Source organism: Leptodactylus fuscus, chromosome 1 (genome assembly GCF_031893055.1).
Source record: "Leptodactylus fuscus isolate aLepFus1 chromosome 1, aLepFus1.hap2, whole genome shotgun sequence".
Taxonomy (NCBI): Eukaryota; Metazoa; Chordata; class Amphibia; order Anura; family Leptodactylidae; genus Leptodactylus; species Leptodactylus fuscus.
The window spans coordinates 148,342,481-148,356,571 of record NC_134265.1 but is presented as its reverse complement, the minus strand read 5'-3'; the positions used below and the strand labels follow the sequence as shown (position 1 = coordinate 148,356,571).

General features: G+C 39.0%; 1 protein-coding gene across 1 annotated transcript in view; it reads left to right on the top strand.

Moving 5' to 3' along the window:
- The window catches only part of VPS13A (vacuolar protein sorting 13 homolog A), a 198,115-nt gene that overhangs the window by 157,650 nt on the left and 26,374 nt on the right, over positions 1 to 14,091 (top strand). Inside the window, exons 64-68 of the mRNA XM_075278130.1 lie at positions 1,357 to 1,432; positions 3,478 to 3,641; positions 9,006 to 9,051; positions 9,138 to 9,261; positions 11,423 to 11,537. Of these exons, the coding sequence (XP_075134231.1) occupies positions 1,357 to 1,432; positions 3,478 to 3,641; positions 9,006 to 9,051; positions 9,138 to 9,261; positions 11,423 to 11,537 (525 nt within the window). The remainder of the gene's footprint in view (positions 1 to 1,356; positions 1,433 to 3,477; positions 3,642 to 9,005; positions 9,052 to 9,137; positions 9,262 to 11,422; positions 11,538 to 14,091) is intronic.

Below are 14,091 nucleotides of genomic sequence, written 5' to 3'. Positions count from 1 at the left end.
CAAGCCCAGCTTTCTAACAGTAACAGAACATACCTAGGTAGATAACTTATTGAACACCCCTCATAACACAGAATCCAACACTAAGGGCTAGTTCACACGTGGGCAAAGGGGCGGGTTTTGATAGCAGATTTCGCTTCAAAATCCGCCCCTTTACAATGGTGGTCTATGTAGACCGCCGGCCTTTTTTTTCCCGCTAGCGGCAGGCTGCCGCTATCGGAGAAAAGAAGCGACCTGCCCTATCTTCAGGCGGAAGCCACGCGGGCTCAGCCGCGCGGCTTCCGCCCCCGGCAGCACCCTCCTATGTCGGCTCATTCATTTGAGCCGACAGTAGAGGGGAAAGCTGGGACCGCGATGGTCGCGGCAGGCGGGTTTTGACAAGAGAGAGACGCGGCTCGACACGTCTCTCTCGGTGTCAAAACCCGTGCGGGCAGTTCACGTGTGAACTAGCCCTAAGACTAAGTGATGGGCACGGCTCACCTTCTCCCCAATCTGAAGCAGTACCAACCCTATTCACTTACGCCCCCCCCCCCAAAAAAAAAAAAAAAAAAAAAAACTTTATGTATTCAAACCTTTTTAACCTTAGATATTCCAGCAAAATCATTCTGGTTATTATATGAAGAATTACCATATATGCTCGAGTATAAGCCAACCTGAATATAAGCCGAGGCCCCTAATTTTGCCATAAAAAAACTGGGAAAACTTATTGACTCGAGTATAAGCCGAGGGGGGAAATGCGGCAGCTACTGGAAAATTTCCAAAATTGAAATGGTCGAAGTTTTTGGGTGCAGTAGGTTCTGGGGAAAGGGAGTTGGTGTTTTGGTTGTCTGTCTGCCCCTTCCTTGAGCGTGAAGACTGGGTTTTTTCCCCTACTTGGAACTCAGCCTGGCTGAGTATAAGGTATTTGCAGTGCTCCTATTAACCTCTTCCCGACAGAATAGGAGCACTGCAGATACTCTATATTCAGTAGACCAGACACTTTCAGACACAGGGATACCTGATGTGTATGTGTTTAATACTAATTTTCTACTTTTATATGTATTCTAGGAAAAGGAGGGATTTAGAACTTTCTTTTATTTTATTATTATTTTTTAAAGTTTTTTAAAGCTACTTTTATTTCCACTACTTTATGGGAGAGTCTGTACATTACTATTGTGGCTAGTCATCAACCCCCCCCCCCCCACACACACACACACACACACACAAATTTTTTATTTATTTTTTTTGCTTGACTTGAGTATAAGCCGGGGGGGGGGGGGGGGGGCTTTTTCAGCACAAGAACTGTGCTTAAAAACTCGGCTTATACTCGAGTATATACGGTAATATCTGTGCATGTAACAGTTTGTTTAATTTTAATAGGGGGCCATTCAAGGACCAGAGGAGTTTGTTGAGGGAATGGCACTGGGAGTAAAGGCTCTTGTGGGAGGTGCAGTTGGTAAGTGAAAATAAATTCTACAGCATTTCAGTGTACAGCAGTAATAAGCAATATATACTGTGAGAGTACCAGATTATTAAAGAAGCTGAAAAAAAATTCAAGAATAAAAAATGAACTTAGAAAACATTATAATGGTCAGTTCATTATGAGGCTCAACTGCTCTAGGCAGTAAGCCTGATTATACTGCCATTACATTTCCATTTACACTTCCCATTTCATATCTTGCGTCATTCATTTCTAAGCAGCTCAGTGACACAGAACATTGCTACCTACCACATACTAGGTCCTGCCTTGGTATGGACTGTGATTTCTAAAAGGTGTGCTGTGTGGTCTGTTGGGAAATACAGGAAACCACTATCTGTACAACAATCTCTCTCTCTCTCTCTCTCTCTCTCTCTCTCTCTCTCTCTCTCTCACTCACTCACTCACTCACTCACTCACTCACTCACTCACTCTCACTCTCAATCTCTCTCACTCTTTATATATATTTATATATAGGATTCCAACGGTAATTATTGCAGTGACTAAATAAGACCACCATTAGCCTGACCAAATAGCACCATTACATTGTGACTGAATAATTGCACCATACCATGACTGGATTACAATGCCACGCTATGATAAATATTTTCTCCATGTGTAATTTTTTCCTTGTATAGTGCTATTATTTAGTCACTAAATAACACCACATACTTTGACTAATACCTCAATACTATTGCTCAATTAAAAACACACTATGAATAAATATTACTGCCATACTGTAATCTGATATTATTGTTATTAATCATTATTATTATTATTACAGCATTAGTACTGCATTAATATTACACATACATAAAAGCAAACTGAGATCAAATACAGGAAACATCAGGGTATAATTACACTGCAGACTGGACAAATTGGTAAATACACTCGTCAAATGTAGTAAAATAAAGTACGGTAAGAACTAAGAAATCCAGTGACTTAAAGGGATGTTTCCTCTGATTATTTTTGTTTACTTTCCCTGCATTCTCAATATGGCACAGACCACCAGGATGACTTTTTTTTTTTCAGCTCTAGACTTGCCCCTTCAATTTTCATACAGACATCCCAGCTTCTTCACAAACCCTCACTCATATTATTCCCATCTAGCACCACCCAAGGCACTTGGCCTCCAGTGCCTAGTAGTGAATAGGGTTAATATCTGAAGGTGAATACTTGTATATAATATGAAATAAACCAATCTCATTGACTTTGTTCCTGAGGCAATATGGTGACCAAATGCAATAGATGCAATAATGCATCACCACCAGTGCTAGGATAGCGTTATACACACTTGACATCACCTCTGCCATCCAGTAATGGCTGACATCTTTCTTATGTATATTTGCAGTAGAATGTACTGAAAATACAGAAGTGCAAAATTATCTCAATAAAGGCTAGTGCATAGGTAATCCCGTCGCGGCATCTTGCTCCTGATTAGGCCCGAATTGAATGGGCCTAATCAAGAGTGAGTCTTGCGCCACGGACGCCGTGGGAAGATAGGCCATGTCGTTTCTTTTCCTGCAAGCTGAAAGAAATGCGCTAGAGAAAAAAAAAGCGAACAGCTCGCATTGAAATGAATGGGAGCCTTTTATGCAGGTGGATTTTGAGGCGGATTCCATGTCAAAATCCACCTGCAAAAAACTCTGTGTGAACATACCTTTGAGGTATAATAAAACTGTGTGAATAATTACAACCCCTTATAATTATAAGCTAATACAAACCTCAAGATTGCTGTAATGTGGATTTTTATCTTTCTTTTATCTGCAATAAACCATTTTGTACCTGGGGAAGATGTCCAAAATAAAAACAAAAACATATGTACAAATGTACTTTTACCTTTTAGAAGTAGTATAACCCTGTTCTGACCCTGTACCAGAATGCACATGTAAGTAACTGACCACCAGGTATAATACATTTCATGACAATCCTGATCCATATTATAGCTTCTCTATAGACTTTTATTATAATTTTTTATTTCTGTTGTTCACTTGAAGCACAAAGTAATATTTTATTTTTCATAGGCGGTTTAGCTGGAGCAGCATCCCGGATCACAAGTGCTATGGCTAAAGGTGTAGCAGCCATTACTATGGATGAAGAGTATCAACAAAAGCGAAGAGAAGCCATGAACAAGCAGCCAAGTGGCATCAGGGAAGGTCTTGCACGTGGAGGAAAAGGCCTTGTATCTGTAAGGGATGCTTCAAAATCTATAGCATAACCAAAGGTTGCTATTTTGTGCCTCTGCATTTTGTTTTCACCTACCACCTGTTTTCAATTTTGCCCACTGAATTTGGTTCTTATGCTCTATTCCCACGGAGTAACAAGCCGCTCATTCTGACACGTAAACACGTGAGGCGCTTCAAAACAGATCCCATTGACTTCAATGAGTGCCGGCTTACGTGCGCTACCCATTGAACTCAATGGGAGGCTTTTTTACCTATTGCTTTCAATGTGATACGCGCGTATCACATTGAAAGCAATAGGTAAAAAAGCCTCCCATTGAGTTCAATGGGTAGCGCGCGTAAGACCGAACCCATTGAAGTCAATGGGGTTCTGTTTTACTGTGCTCACTCTGACACATGTTTACGTGTCAGAATGAGCGGCGCGTTACTCCATGTGAACGGAGCCTTACTTGCATTTTTGGCAGCGTTTCACTTCTTAATTGGAACTTAAACCTTTCTTTCTGTATTTTTTTTCTCCACTTTAAATTATTTAGCTGTATTACCCAGTAATGGTTCAGTAATGATGGGATTTCATTGAGTGGACAGTTCTCATCATTCTTTCACAAGAAATGTAAAGGTGTTAATACCTTGAATTAAACTGTTTGACGATCCACAGAATAGTGGATAAAGGACTGATTGGAGGGGATTCAACATCTTGGACTCCGACCAATCATGAAAATGGGGGTCAACTAGTTAAATGGCGCAGTGGTCACACATTTTTGCTCCTGCTCCATTGATCTCTCAGACTGGGAACAGAAATTGAGTACAACACATGGCTTTAACCATTAAACCCACAATATTAGATAGAGGATTATGACCTAATTGCTTTAACTCCCTCTCTCAAAGGGATGTAAATGTACATACGATATGTAAGTTCTTTATCTCATTCCAACATGTACCGTATTTTTCGGACTATAAGACGCACTTTTTTTCCTCCCAATATGGGAGGAAAATGTGTGTGCGTCTTATAGTCCGAATGCAGCGTGTGCAGCGTCTGTGTCCTGTCTATTAGAATCAAAAGGAGAGCAGCACGGTGCCTGCCTGCTCTGCCCCTCCTTCCCTGTCTGTGTCGCGTGTTTGCAGGAGCGAGATATGAGAGGCAGGGAAGTAAGGGCGGGCCAGACAGGTGAAGGAAGCGTGGTTTCAAGCTTGCCGAGAAAACCACGCCTCTTTCACCCGTCTGGCTCGTCCCTCCTTCACTGCCTCTCAGATCTGGCTCTCAATGAAGCCACACAGACAGGGAAGGAGGGGCGGGCCAAACGGGAGGAGGAGGCGTGGTTTTCTCGGCAAGCTTGAAACCACGCCTCCTTCACCCGTCTGGCCCGCCCTTACTTCCCTGCCTGTGTGGCTTCATTGCCGGAGCAAGATATGAGAGGCAGTGAAGGAGGGACGAGCCAGATGGGTGAAAGAGGCGTGTTTTCAAGTTTGCTTAGAAAACCACACCTCCTTCACCCGTCTGGCCCGCCCCTTTTTCTCTTCTTGCATAGCTTCACTGCAGGGTGTCTCTTTCCATTCATGGATGAGAATAGATAGATAGATTAGATAGATTAGATAGATAGATATGTTCAAATCACCCACATATCCCTAGAATACATATAAAACAAAAACATTACTGTGAAACACATACACATTTGGTATCCCTGTGTCCGAAAACCCCCAGTTCTATTTACATTGGTGAAATATTATATTATTAGGTTATTAAATATTTCACCAATTTTTTTTCCTTAAAATTTTTTTTTTCCCTATTTTCCTCCTCTAAAACCTTAGTGCGTCTTATGCGTCTTATAGTCCGAAAAATACGGTAGTTAAGTCTCATAGATGCTGCTAGTGGAGCTGGCATCTCCCACCCCAACAGCCAGGTCCAGAGATATCAAAAGGAGCCAAACAATTGCTTCTATGCCCACTATGTACAGTGGCCTGTTATGTACAGCCAGAGTCTGTAAATAATATATAATACCCTGCCATATAGAAGTATGGAACAATAATATACAAACAATGAAAGGATCAAGGAGTAAAGTCACAGTGGATAAAAATGCAAAAATAAGGTATAAAAAAAGTGTTTAAACAAAACTAAAAATTGATTGTAAAAAACTTAAATTGACATTTTCCCCTGTGCAGTCTCCTCTATTGTTATGAATTGTAGAAACTTGCTTTTGATGCCATATAAAAGAAGAGAATCTTGGGACAGTTATATGCAGCTGAATATGAATATCCCATTCCCAACTGTCTTTTCAACCAGTGATCTCTCTGGAAATTGTATAGAACTGCGTTTTTTGCACCATCTGAAAGATTCAACTGACACCAAAAGCAAGTTTCAACGATTTATATTGCCTGAGATATAGCCGCAGGATGTCACACAGTCTGTATACCATATACAGTGAGAAGCAGAGAACTACATAATGGGTATCTCTGTAACTTCTTACCTGGATTATTAAACTGGCACATTATCAATCCAATGTTGTAAATATTGAGAAAAAATTACAGAGTAGCTTTTTGTTATCTCCCCTCAAATATAATTGAATAATGTGATTGAAAATTCATACAGATGTAACAGAGTTTATGATCGAGCTAGTGTGATCCGCTTGTAATGTCATATGAATATAGAAGGGGGGCCATGTCATTTCTACCAATTTATAAAAAAAAAAAAATTTACGCTCCCCATTTTTTATAATTCACCACATACAACAAAGCAACATTACCAGGATGAGGCCCACATTTTTGGGGCATTCCCAGGCTAATAATATCAGCCTATGATCGCCCCAATGCTTAATCATCATTATGTATTCTGGGTACCGTACCATACCCAGTTCTTCCCAGCACTTCTGGTTATAAATGGAGGGGGGGGGGCTTATTGTTAGTCTTTTTACTAGCTAACACTAAACCTGCCTTTGGTATGAATGCTGTCATTTAGTTGGTGCCCATTAATAATAAAGTAGTTTCAAAAATACCTACAGAAGTAAAAAAAAATGTTTTAACAAAATAAAAAATCCACAATCCTCACACTTTCACCATTTTGTTTATTGGCAATTGGTCCAAACAATCCTGTGGAACCTGAAAAACAAAAATGTATACTTGTCTCTCTTGGCTCTAAGCTGCGATTCACCTCTTCACACCATGTGGTCCAGGGATTTTAAAAATGAGCTAGTGAACTTCAGTAATCCCATCCACACACAATCAAACCTTAGATCTGTGTACAGGGGAAGCCAGTAGTACACCACTTTTCCAAGCTCCTTCTGTATTCTTTGCTCTCCTAATCCAGTAGATGCATTATGTTACATACCAGTATATGAAAGAACCCCCACCCCTCCAAAATGGTACTAATAAAGAAAATTACCTCCTCCTGCAAAAAAGTCACCCTCACAGAGCTCTATCAATGTAAAAATAAAAAGTTATGGACCACAGAAAACCATTTGTGACCATTTTTGTTGTGCGAACAATGTAAAACAAAAAAAATCCATATAAATTTGGTATTAGTGTACTAACATGCCTCTAATACCGCACGTGGAACAGTGGACAAACTAAACTCAGAAAACAATGCAAACAATATTGCTTGGTCTTGGTTACCTTATATCCCCAAAAAAGGTAAAGTGTTGTCTAAATTATTGGTTGTTGCAGTATAAATTTTTTTTTTTACATATCTATACCGTATATACTCGAGTATAAGCCGACCCGAATATAAGCTGAGGCCCCTAATTTAACCACAAAAAAATGGGAAAACTTATTGACTCGAGTATAAGCATAGTCATAAGTTGTAGCTCTACAATTTGGCCCGGACACACGTCCGCAAAAGCGACGACATCTATGTGTACAGGTCCATTGAAATATAATAGTCAATAATTTTATCAACCATTGCAGATAAAAAATCTGGTCATGTGCATTACAGCTTAGTAACGCCATGTGCCTCATAGTAATAGCAGTTAACTCCATCATGTCCCACACATTAACCCCCTGTGTGCCTCACATAAGAGTTACTGATATGTGGGACATATGGAGGTAATAATTAGGTATCATCATAAATAAGGTCCTTTATTAGTACCCCCATGTGTTAATATGAGGGACATGATGGGGTTAACTGCCTTTAATTTGAGGCACATGGAGTTACTGAAACTAAATTAATAACCCCAAATGCCTGACATTACAAGGAATAGTAATACCAGCAGGTACCTGTCTGTTTTACTTTCACTTTATTTTAGCTTCCTCTCCTCAATGCAGGGCAGCAGCAGGGGCCCCCCGGGCTTTCATCTCTATTGTTAGAGAAGGGGGAGTGTCCTATAGCATTACTGTAGCACTAAAGGACCTCTCCCTTTGTTTAATTTATGCACGTCCTTGCAGGACTCTGAGTTGGACACTGACTCGAGTATAAGCCGAGGGGGCTTTTTCAGCATAAAAACTGTGCTGAAAAAGTCGGCTTATACTCGAGTATATACGGTATATCGGCATTAAAAATTAGCAGCTTATCTTGAAAAGTCACATAAAATAAGCAAAAAAAATTATGTCCATGTGCCAACATGTTCTAGTGAGAAAAGAAATTAAACTCTGCATTGTGTTTCTAGACATTTCTAGGACCAGGTTTCTGAATATATTTTGTGAATAGGTGTCATGTTAAAGGGGTATTCCCATGTACATAATCATATCTATATTTGTAGATAATTAAAATTTAAATATTTTTGCAAATATAAGTAGTTAAAAATTCTGCAGAGTTTTAAAGATTTTCTCTCACTTTCTTAGTGGTGACCTGTTATCTTGATCGGTTGCCAATGGTTACGACCACTAATGCAGAAACTTTCTATGGTCTGGGACTTGTCAGGAACCCAGCTATGATTTTCTTATTGTAGCCGGGTTATCAGGCAGGGACACTACTTGTATCAGAAGATATCCCGGCCACAATAAGGAAATCATGGCTGATTTTCTGACCTTAGAAAGTTTCTGCATTGGTGGTCGTATCCATTGGCAATCGATCAAGACAACAAACTGTGATCACAAGATATTTAGAGAAAATCTTTAAAACTCTTCAAAATGTTTAATTACTTATATTTGCAAAAATGTTTAAGTTTTAATTATCTACAAATTAAAAAAAAAAATTATGTACATGGGAATACCCCTTTAAGTGTTTTGAGGGGTTAGTGTTATGTTTAGAGTTACATATTTTGCATCTCCCCTTCCCCCCAGGTTTTTCATTTATTCATAAAACTTTGCAGTTGTCACCTGCCTTGTGTTTACTTTGCTTCCTGAAGCCAATTTGTAAGAAGTATTTCTCTGGTGTCACTTCTAAATGGTATGTGTCAACAGCATTTTATGAAGGTGATTCACTATGTGTTCTTTTTCCTCAGGGCTTTGTTAGTGGGATTACAGGGATTGTTACAAAACCAATTAAAGGTATAGTGAATAAATCTGTTTAGATAACAATGTTATGTAATTCTGTTTGCCACGGTTTCTAAAACGTCACCCAATTTGTTTGTTAGGCGCTCAGAAAGAAGGCGCAGCTGGATTTTTTAAAGGAATTGGTAAAGGATTAGTGGGTGCTGTAACCAGGCCAACAGGAGGCATCATAGACATGGCCAGCAGCACGTTCCAGGGCATCAAGAGGTAATCCATTATGTACAGTTTTTTTATAATACAGTTTACTGTTCGGTTTCATAGCTGTTAATGACCTTTTCAAGAAATTATTATGTTGTCTTTACTTTGTTCTACTTTATGTGCAGATACCTAATACCAACATGGCATTTAAAAGAAAACTATATATATTGTTTGGTAATTGTAGGCTCTGTCAGGATTTAATCTTGGGTGACGTAGAATAAATACTGTTGGCATAATTTCCTATAATCGTGTCACATGCCATACAGGAGACTCTGTGTGCTGCTCTGGCTAGGCTTTTCTCTTATTTCTACACACACTATTGTAAGTCTTCATTACAGTGATTGTGCCGACTAAAAAGACTTTGCCAGAAAGGACAGGAGAAATACAGTTTGCCTTGTGGTGAGATACAAAAGTAGCTCATGTTATTAGATGTTGGCCTTCTTTATCAGGGATAATATGTTTGATGAATGTTTGTTAAAGGGGTTTTCCAATCTCAGTGTTTTAGGAGTCTGGTTAAAGTCTTTTCATTTCTTTTCCTGTATTTCTCCTTTCCCCTCCTTGCTAAACTGCTGGAGAAGTCTCACAACACTTATACAAATCAGATAATATGCAGATGTCTGTACAGAAGACACTCAGTGTTATCTGTGTGTTTACATAGATAGATAACAGACTGGGCTTTACCTGCATTAGTTGAACGATTGTCCTGCTGTCACTGAGTAAGTGATGTCACTTGTCCTATCTCACAGGTCCATGGTTATAACAACACTGTGTAAACAATGGAAGGAATAAGGTCACATTGCAGGAGAACAAAGCAGAATTTCTAAAGCAATATATTTAGGAAAAGTTTTCAATTTACATAAGCTACCAGTTTAGATTGGATTCTTGAGATGGGACAATCCCTTTAAATAAAAAAAAAATGTGTTATTAACATGTAGAGAAAAAAATGACAATAAGGAAATTAGAAAATCAGACTGTGCACATTGCCGTGCACTGCTGTTACTTCTGGCACTTGGAGGTTCTGGTACAAAATTCCTTTGGGGGTCACACAACTCTTTTAAACATAATTGTAAAGAATTTTTGGTGATGATGTTTTGAGCTTTTCACGTTACTATCTATATTTTAAAAAATCCTAAAAATCACTATTCAAATTCTTGCCACAAAGTCTAAAATAGTCTGTCACTTACTATTACACAGAGATAGACCATAGGCCGTAGATACAATAGACTGAACTTATTTAAAGGGGCTCTATCAGCAAAATCATGCTGATAGAGCCCCACATATGCATGAATAGCCTTTAAAAAGGCTATTCAGGCACCGTAAAAGTTATATTAAACTACCCCCCCGTTTTAAAATAATACCCTAAAAAAGAATGTGATCTACTTACGCATCATGCACGCTGGGCGGGCATTCAGGGTGTGTCTTCTTCTTCATCCACGCCTCCTCTTCCTCCGATGTCTTCGGGTCCCGTCCTCCTCCGGCGCTCGCGAACTGACATTGATAAAAAAAAAATGGCCTGGGTGCAGCTTCTACTACGGCTACTGCGCCGTAAATGGCCTGGTTCTGCCGAAGGAGACGGAGTCTTAGATCGGTCCACAGCAGTCTCCATTCTGGTCCGATCTTAGACTCCGCCTCCTCACAGACGAGCCTCCGGCAGAACCAGCGTTGATTGGCCAAATGCTGTAGTCTGTATGGCATTCGGCCAATCAACGCTGGTCAATGCATTCCTATGGGAAAAAGTCAGCTCGCGCATATCGCAAGCTGACAGGGATCTCGACGTAATACAGTAACTTGGGCATGTTAGATGCCCTCAGACATGCTTCCCCTGCTGTCCCAGTTGCATTCCTGAGTGTTGGCATAATTTCCTGGGGTGTCATAGTGGACTTGGTGACCTTCCTGAGTCGAATAGTGGTTTCCCCCTAAACGAGTATTTATTTCCTATAGACTATAATGGGGTTCGATGTTCGATCGAACAGTCGAGTATTGAGCGACTACTTGAATCGAACTTCGAACATTTCACTGTTCGCTCATCTCTATTAATAATCATTCAACCCCATTTATTGTCAATAGTCATTGGTTAAACTGCAGTCATTTGATAAAGGTGCAGGGATAAGAAATACATGCATTGATGTGAAAATACAGTGCTCATGCTTTGAATGTCTTTTCTTTACAGAGCTACTGACACTTCTGATGAGGTGGAGAGCCTACGTCCTCCACGTTTTATTCATGATGATGGTGTTATACGACCATACAGACTGAGGGAAGGCGCTGGAAGCCAAATGCTACAGGTGATGGCAACTCAGTTGTAGGGAGAATCCACATTCTTAACAGAAGATGCAGTGATATATTACATTCATGTGGTAACACTGGTTTCTGTATCTATGTTTATATGTAATAAGTTACATATACAGCTATTAGTGCTTGTCCATCAGCAGGCTCTCAAAAAACATTTATGTAGTGTTTGCTATGAATATACTCAGGGAATTTATGAGAGTCAGAAACTTATATCAAACCGGCACTTGGAAAGCGCTAGGCTAGAATAAACTAAGGGAATTATCTGTACTGTTTTGTCCTGACAACATTTGTATTCATTTCTTTAGCACTGTTATAATCTTTCTGTTCTAAAAGAATTTGTATTATTTTAGTTATAAATAGTGTCCTCACTATGGACAAATGAAAACGAACACTGAAAACTTTTATAAAATATTTGTAGAAACAGTTACAATGATAAAATAGTTTAGATCCGTAAAAAATATTACTTCACTGTCTTTGCAATTACATTTTACAGTTTTAAAGGGTTTGTCCAGGGAGTTTTACTTTTACTTACATCATTTTTTTTAAAGATGGACTTGGGGGTTCTGAAGTCTTTCCAACCGAGATCAAGTGATCGGAACCAGCAACCAGTCCTTGGGTAGTTACCTATAATAAAGCCAGCCCCCATTGCACTAGTAACGACCTATGAAAATAGAAGAGGAGGGCGACCCAAGAGTCATTTCTTGTTCTGATCACATGACCCAGGGTTGGAACCAGCTAAAAAAAAAAAAAGATAGGTCTAGTTTTTAAAAAATCCCTGGAGGAAGTAAGAAAAAGTAAACTCTATGGACAAGCTCTTTAATGTTCTTACTTTATGAAGATTTGTCTTTTAACCCTGTAAAAGGTAACATCCTTAGAACTGGCTACTTTTGTCTTGAAGCAGGGCTTGTTGTTTGCAGCAACAGAGGTTGATCACTAGGGGCATTCTTGTGGACTGAATTGCCATCTTAATATCTGTGTTTTTAACAGGAGGTACTTGATCAGTTTGTTGAGATTATGTTGATATGTAGTGTGTTATGACTTCCTTCACAGTAATCTCAAGGGGCCTTTACAATAGCACATAAGTTGGTTTCAGAAGTGGTACAGGCTACGCTGCCAAGCTGAATATTGTAAGAGACATGGTTAAGTGAGGATAAATGGTGGCAGCCTTTGGAAGCAAATGTTGCCAAAAACAAGGAAAGAAGTTTATTTTTTAACTGGCCATGTTGTTATTCTGCAACATGGCAAAGTGAAAACATCAAAGGCAGAATATCAAATGTCTCTGTTACATATGCAGTTTGTTTCAGGATTATTATTATATTTTATTTATTTTTTTTGCATCACTTTGTCTTAGATCTAAATTATGAAAGATAATCGATCCAGAGATATGCAGTGATTTTGACTGCTACCTCTTTTATGTGACCAAGGATCACCATTTCATCTTGTGACTCTTTCCTTAAAATATGAATGAAGTTGTATTGTGAGCCTGGAACTTCTGGTAGCAAAAAAAAATCAAGCATTGTTAGTTCTTTTTGGAAGTTGCAGCATTCTTGGGATCACAATGTGACTTCATTCACTTGCATGAGGGAAGGAGTCCCATGGCAACACAGTGATCTTTGGTCGCACAACAGGAGTAGCAGACAAATCCCCCTATAAACCTGACTTGTAATATGAAGTTTTTGGTATAAGCAGCTGAGGATGACTGTTTCTACACTGCAACAGAGAATACTTTTTTGCTACTTTTTTTTTGTGTGTGTTTAATTTAATTAGTATATATGATTTACTGCCCCCATGTCTCTGTTCATTCTTATGGGAACCTTAATATGAGTCTCATATGCATGAAGACTTTCTATCTGGTCTAGACATACTATTCTGTGACATTAGCAGAGTTGGAATGTTGGTCCTATGATGTACTTGAGGATCAGAACAGAGGGAATAAATAATAAAGCCAGAGATGAATGAATTACTGTTACATATATACATAACCATCAGACTATAGAATAATGCTGCGTTTCTTTGAGCCAAAGGTAGGAGTGGATTAAGCAAAAGGTAGAAGTACTTCCTATATAATTCCCATTCCTTTTGTAGCAATTCTTGGCTTTGGTTCAAAAAGACGCATCAAAATCTGCAACAAAAAAGCTGCAGTTCCGCAACGTGAGGCCTCAGCCTAAAAGTATTTGTGTGAGGCTTGATGCTAGCAATTGTAATTCTGTGTAGTAAAACAGGGCAGGGAATTGTGCAAACAGATATGGGAAGTAAGATATATGAATAATTTTAAATATACTGCACATATTTTAGATCTTATTATATCTAGTACCTTTCCATGTTTGTTTTTTGTTTTGTTTTTTAATTGAACCTGTACTATTGTTTTGTTGCACTACTTGTGAATTACATGTTTCCCTAGTGCATATTTGTTGCTATGTTTTTTTCCGTTATGTTGTGATCTGGTTAGTCACAGGTATTTATCAAAGTGATGCACCAATGCACAATTTTTATTCAGAAGAAAAGACTCAAAAGAATAGCAAGATGAGTTTGTATAAGCCACCTGGT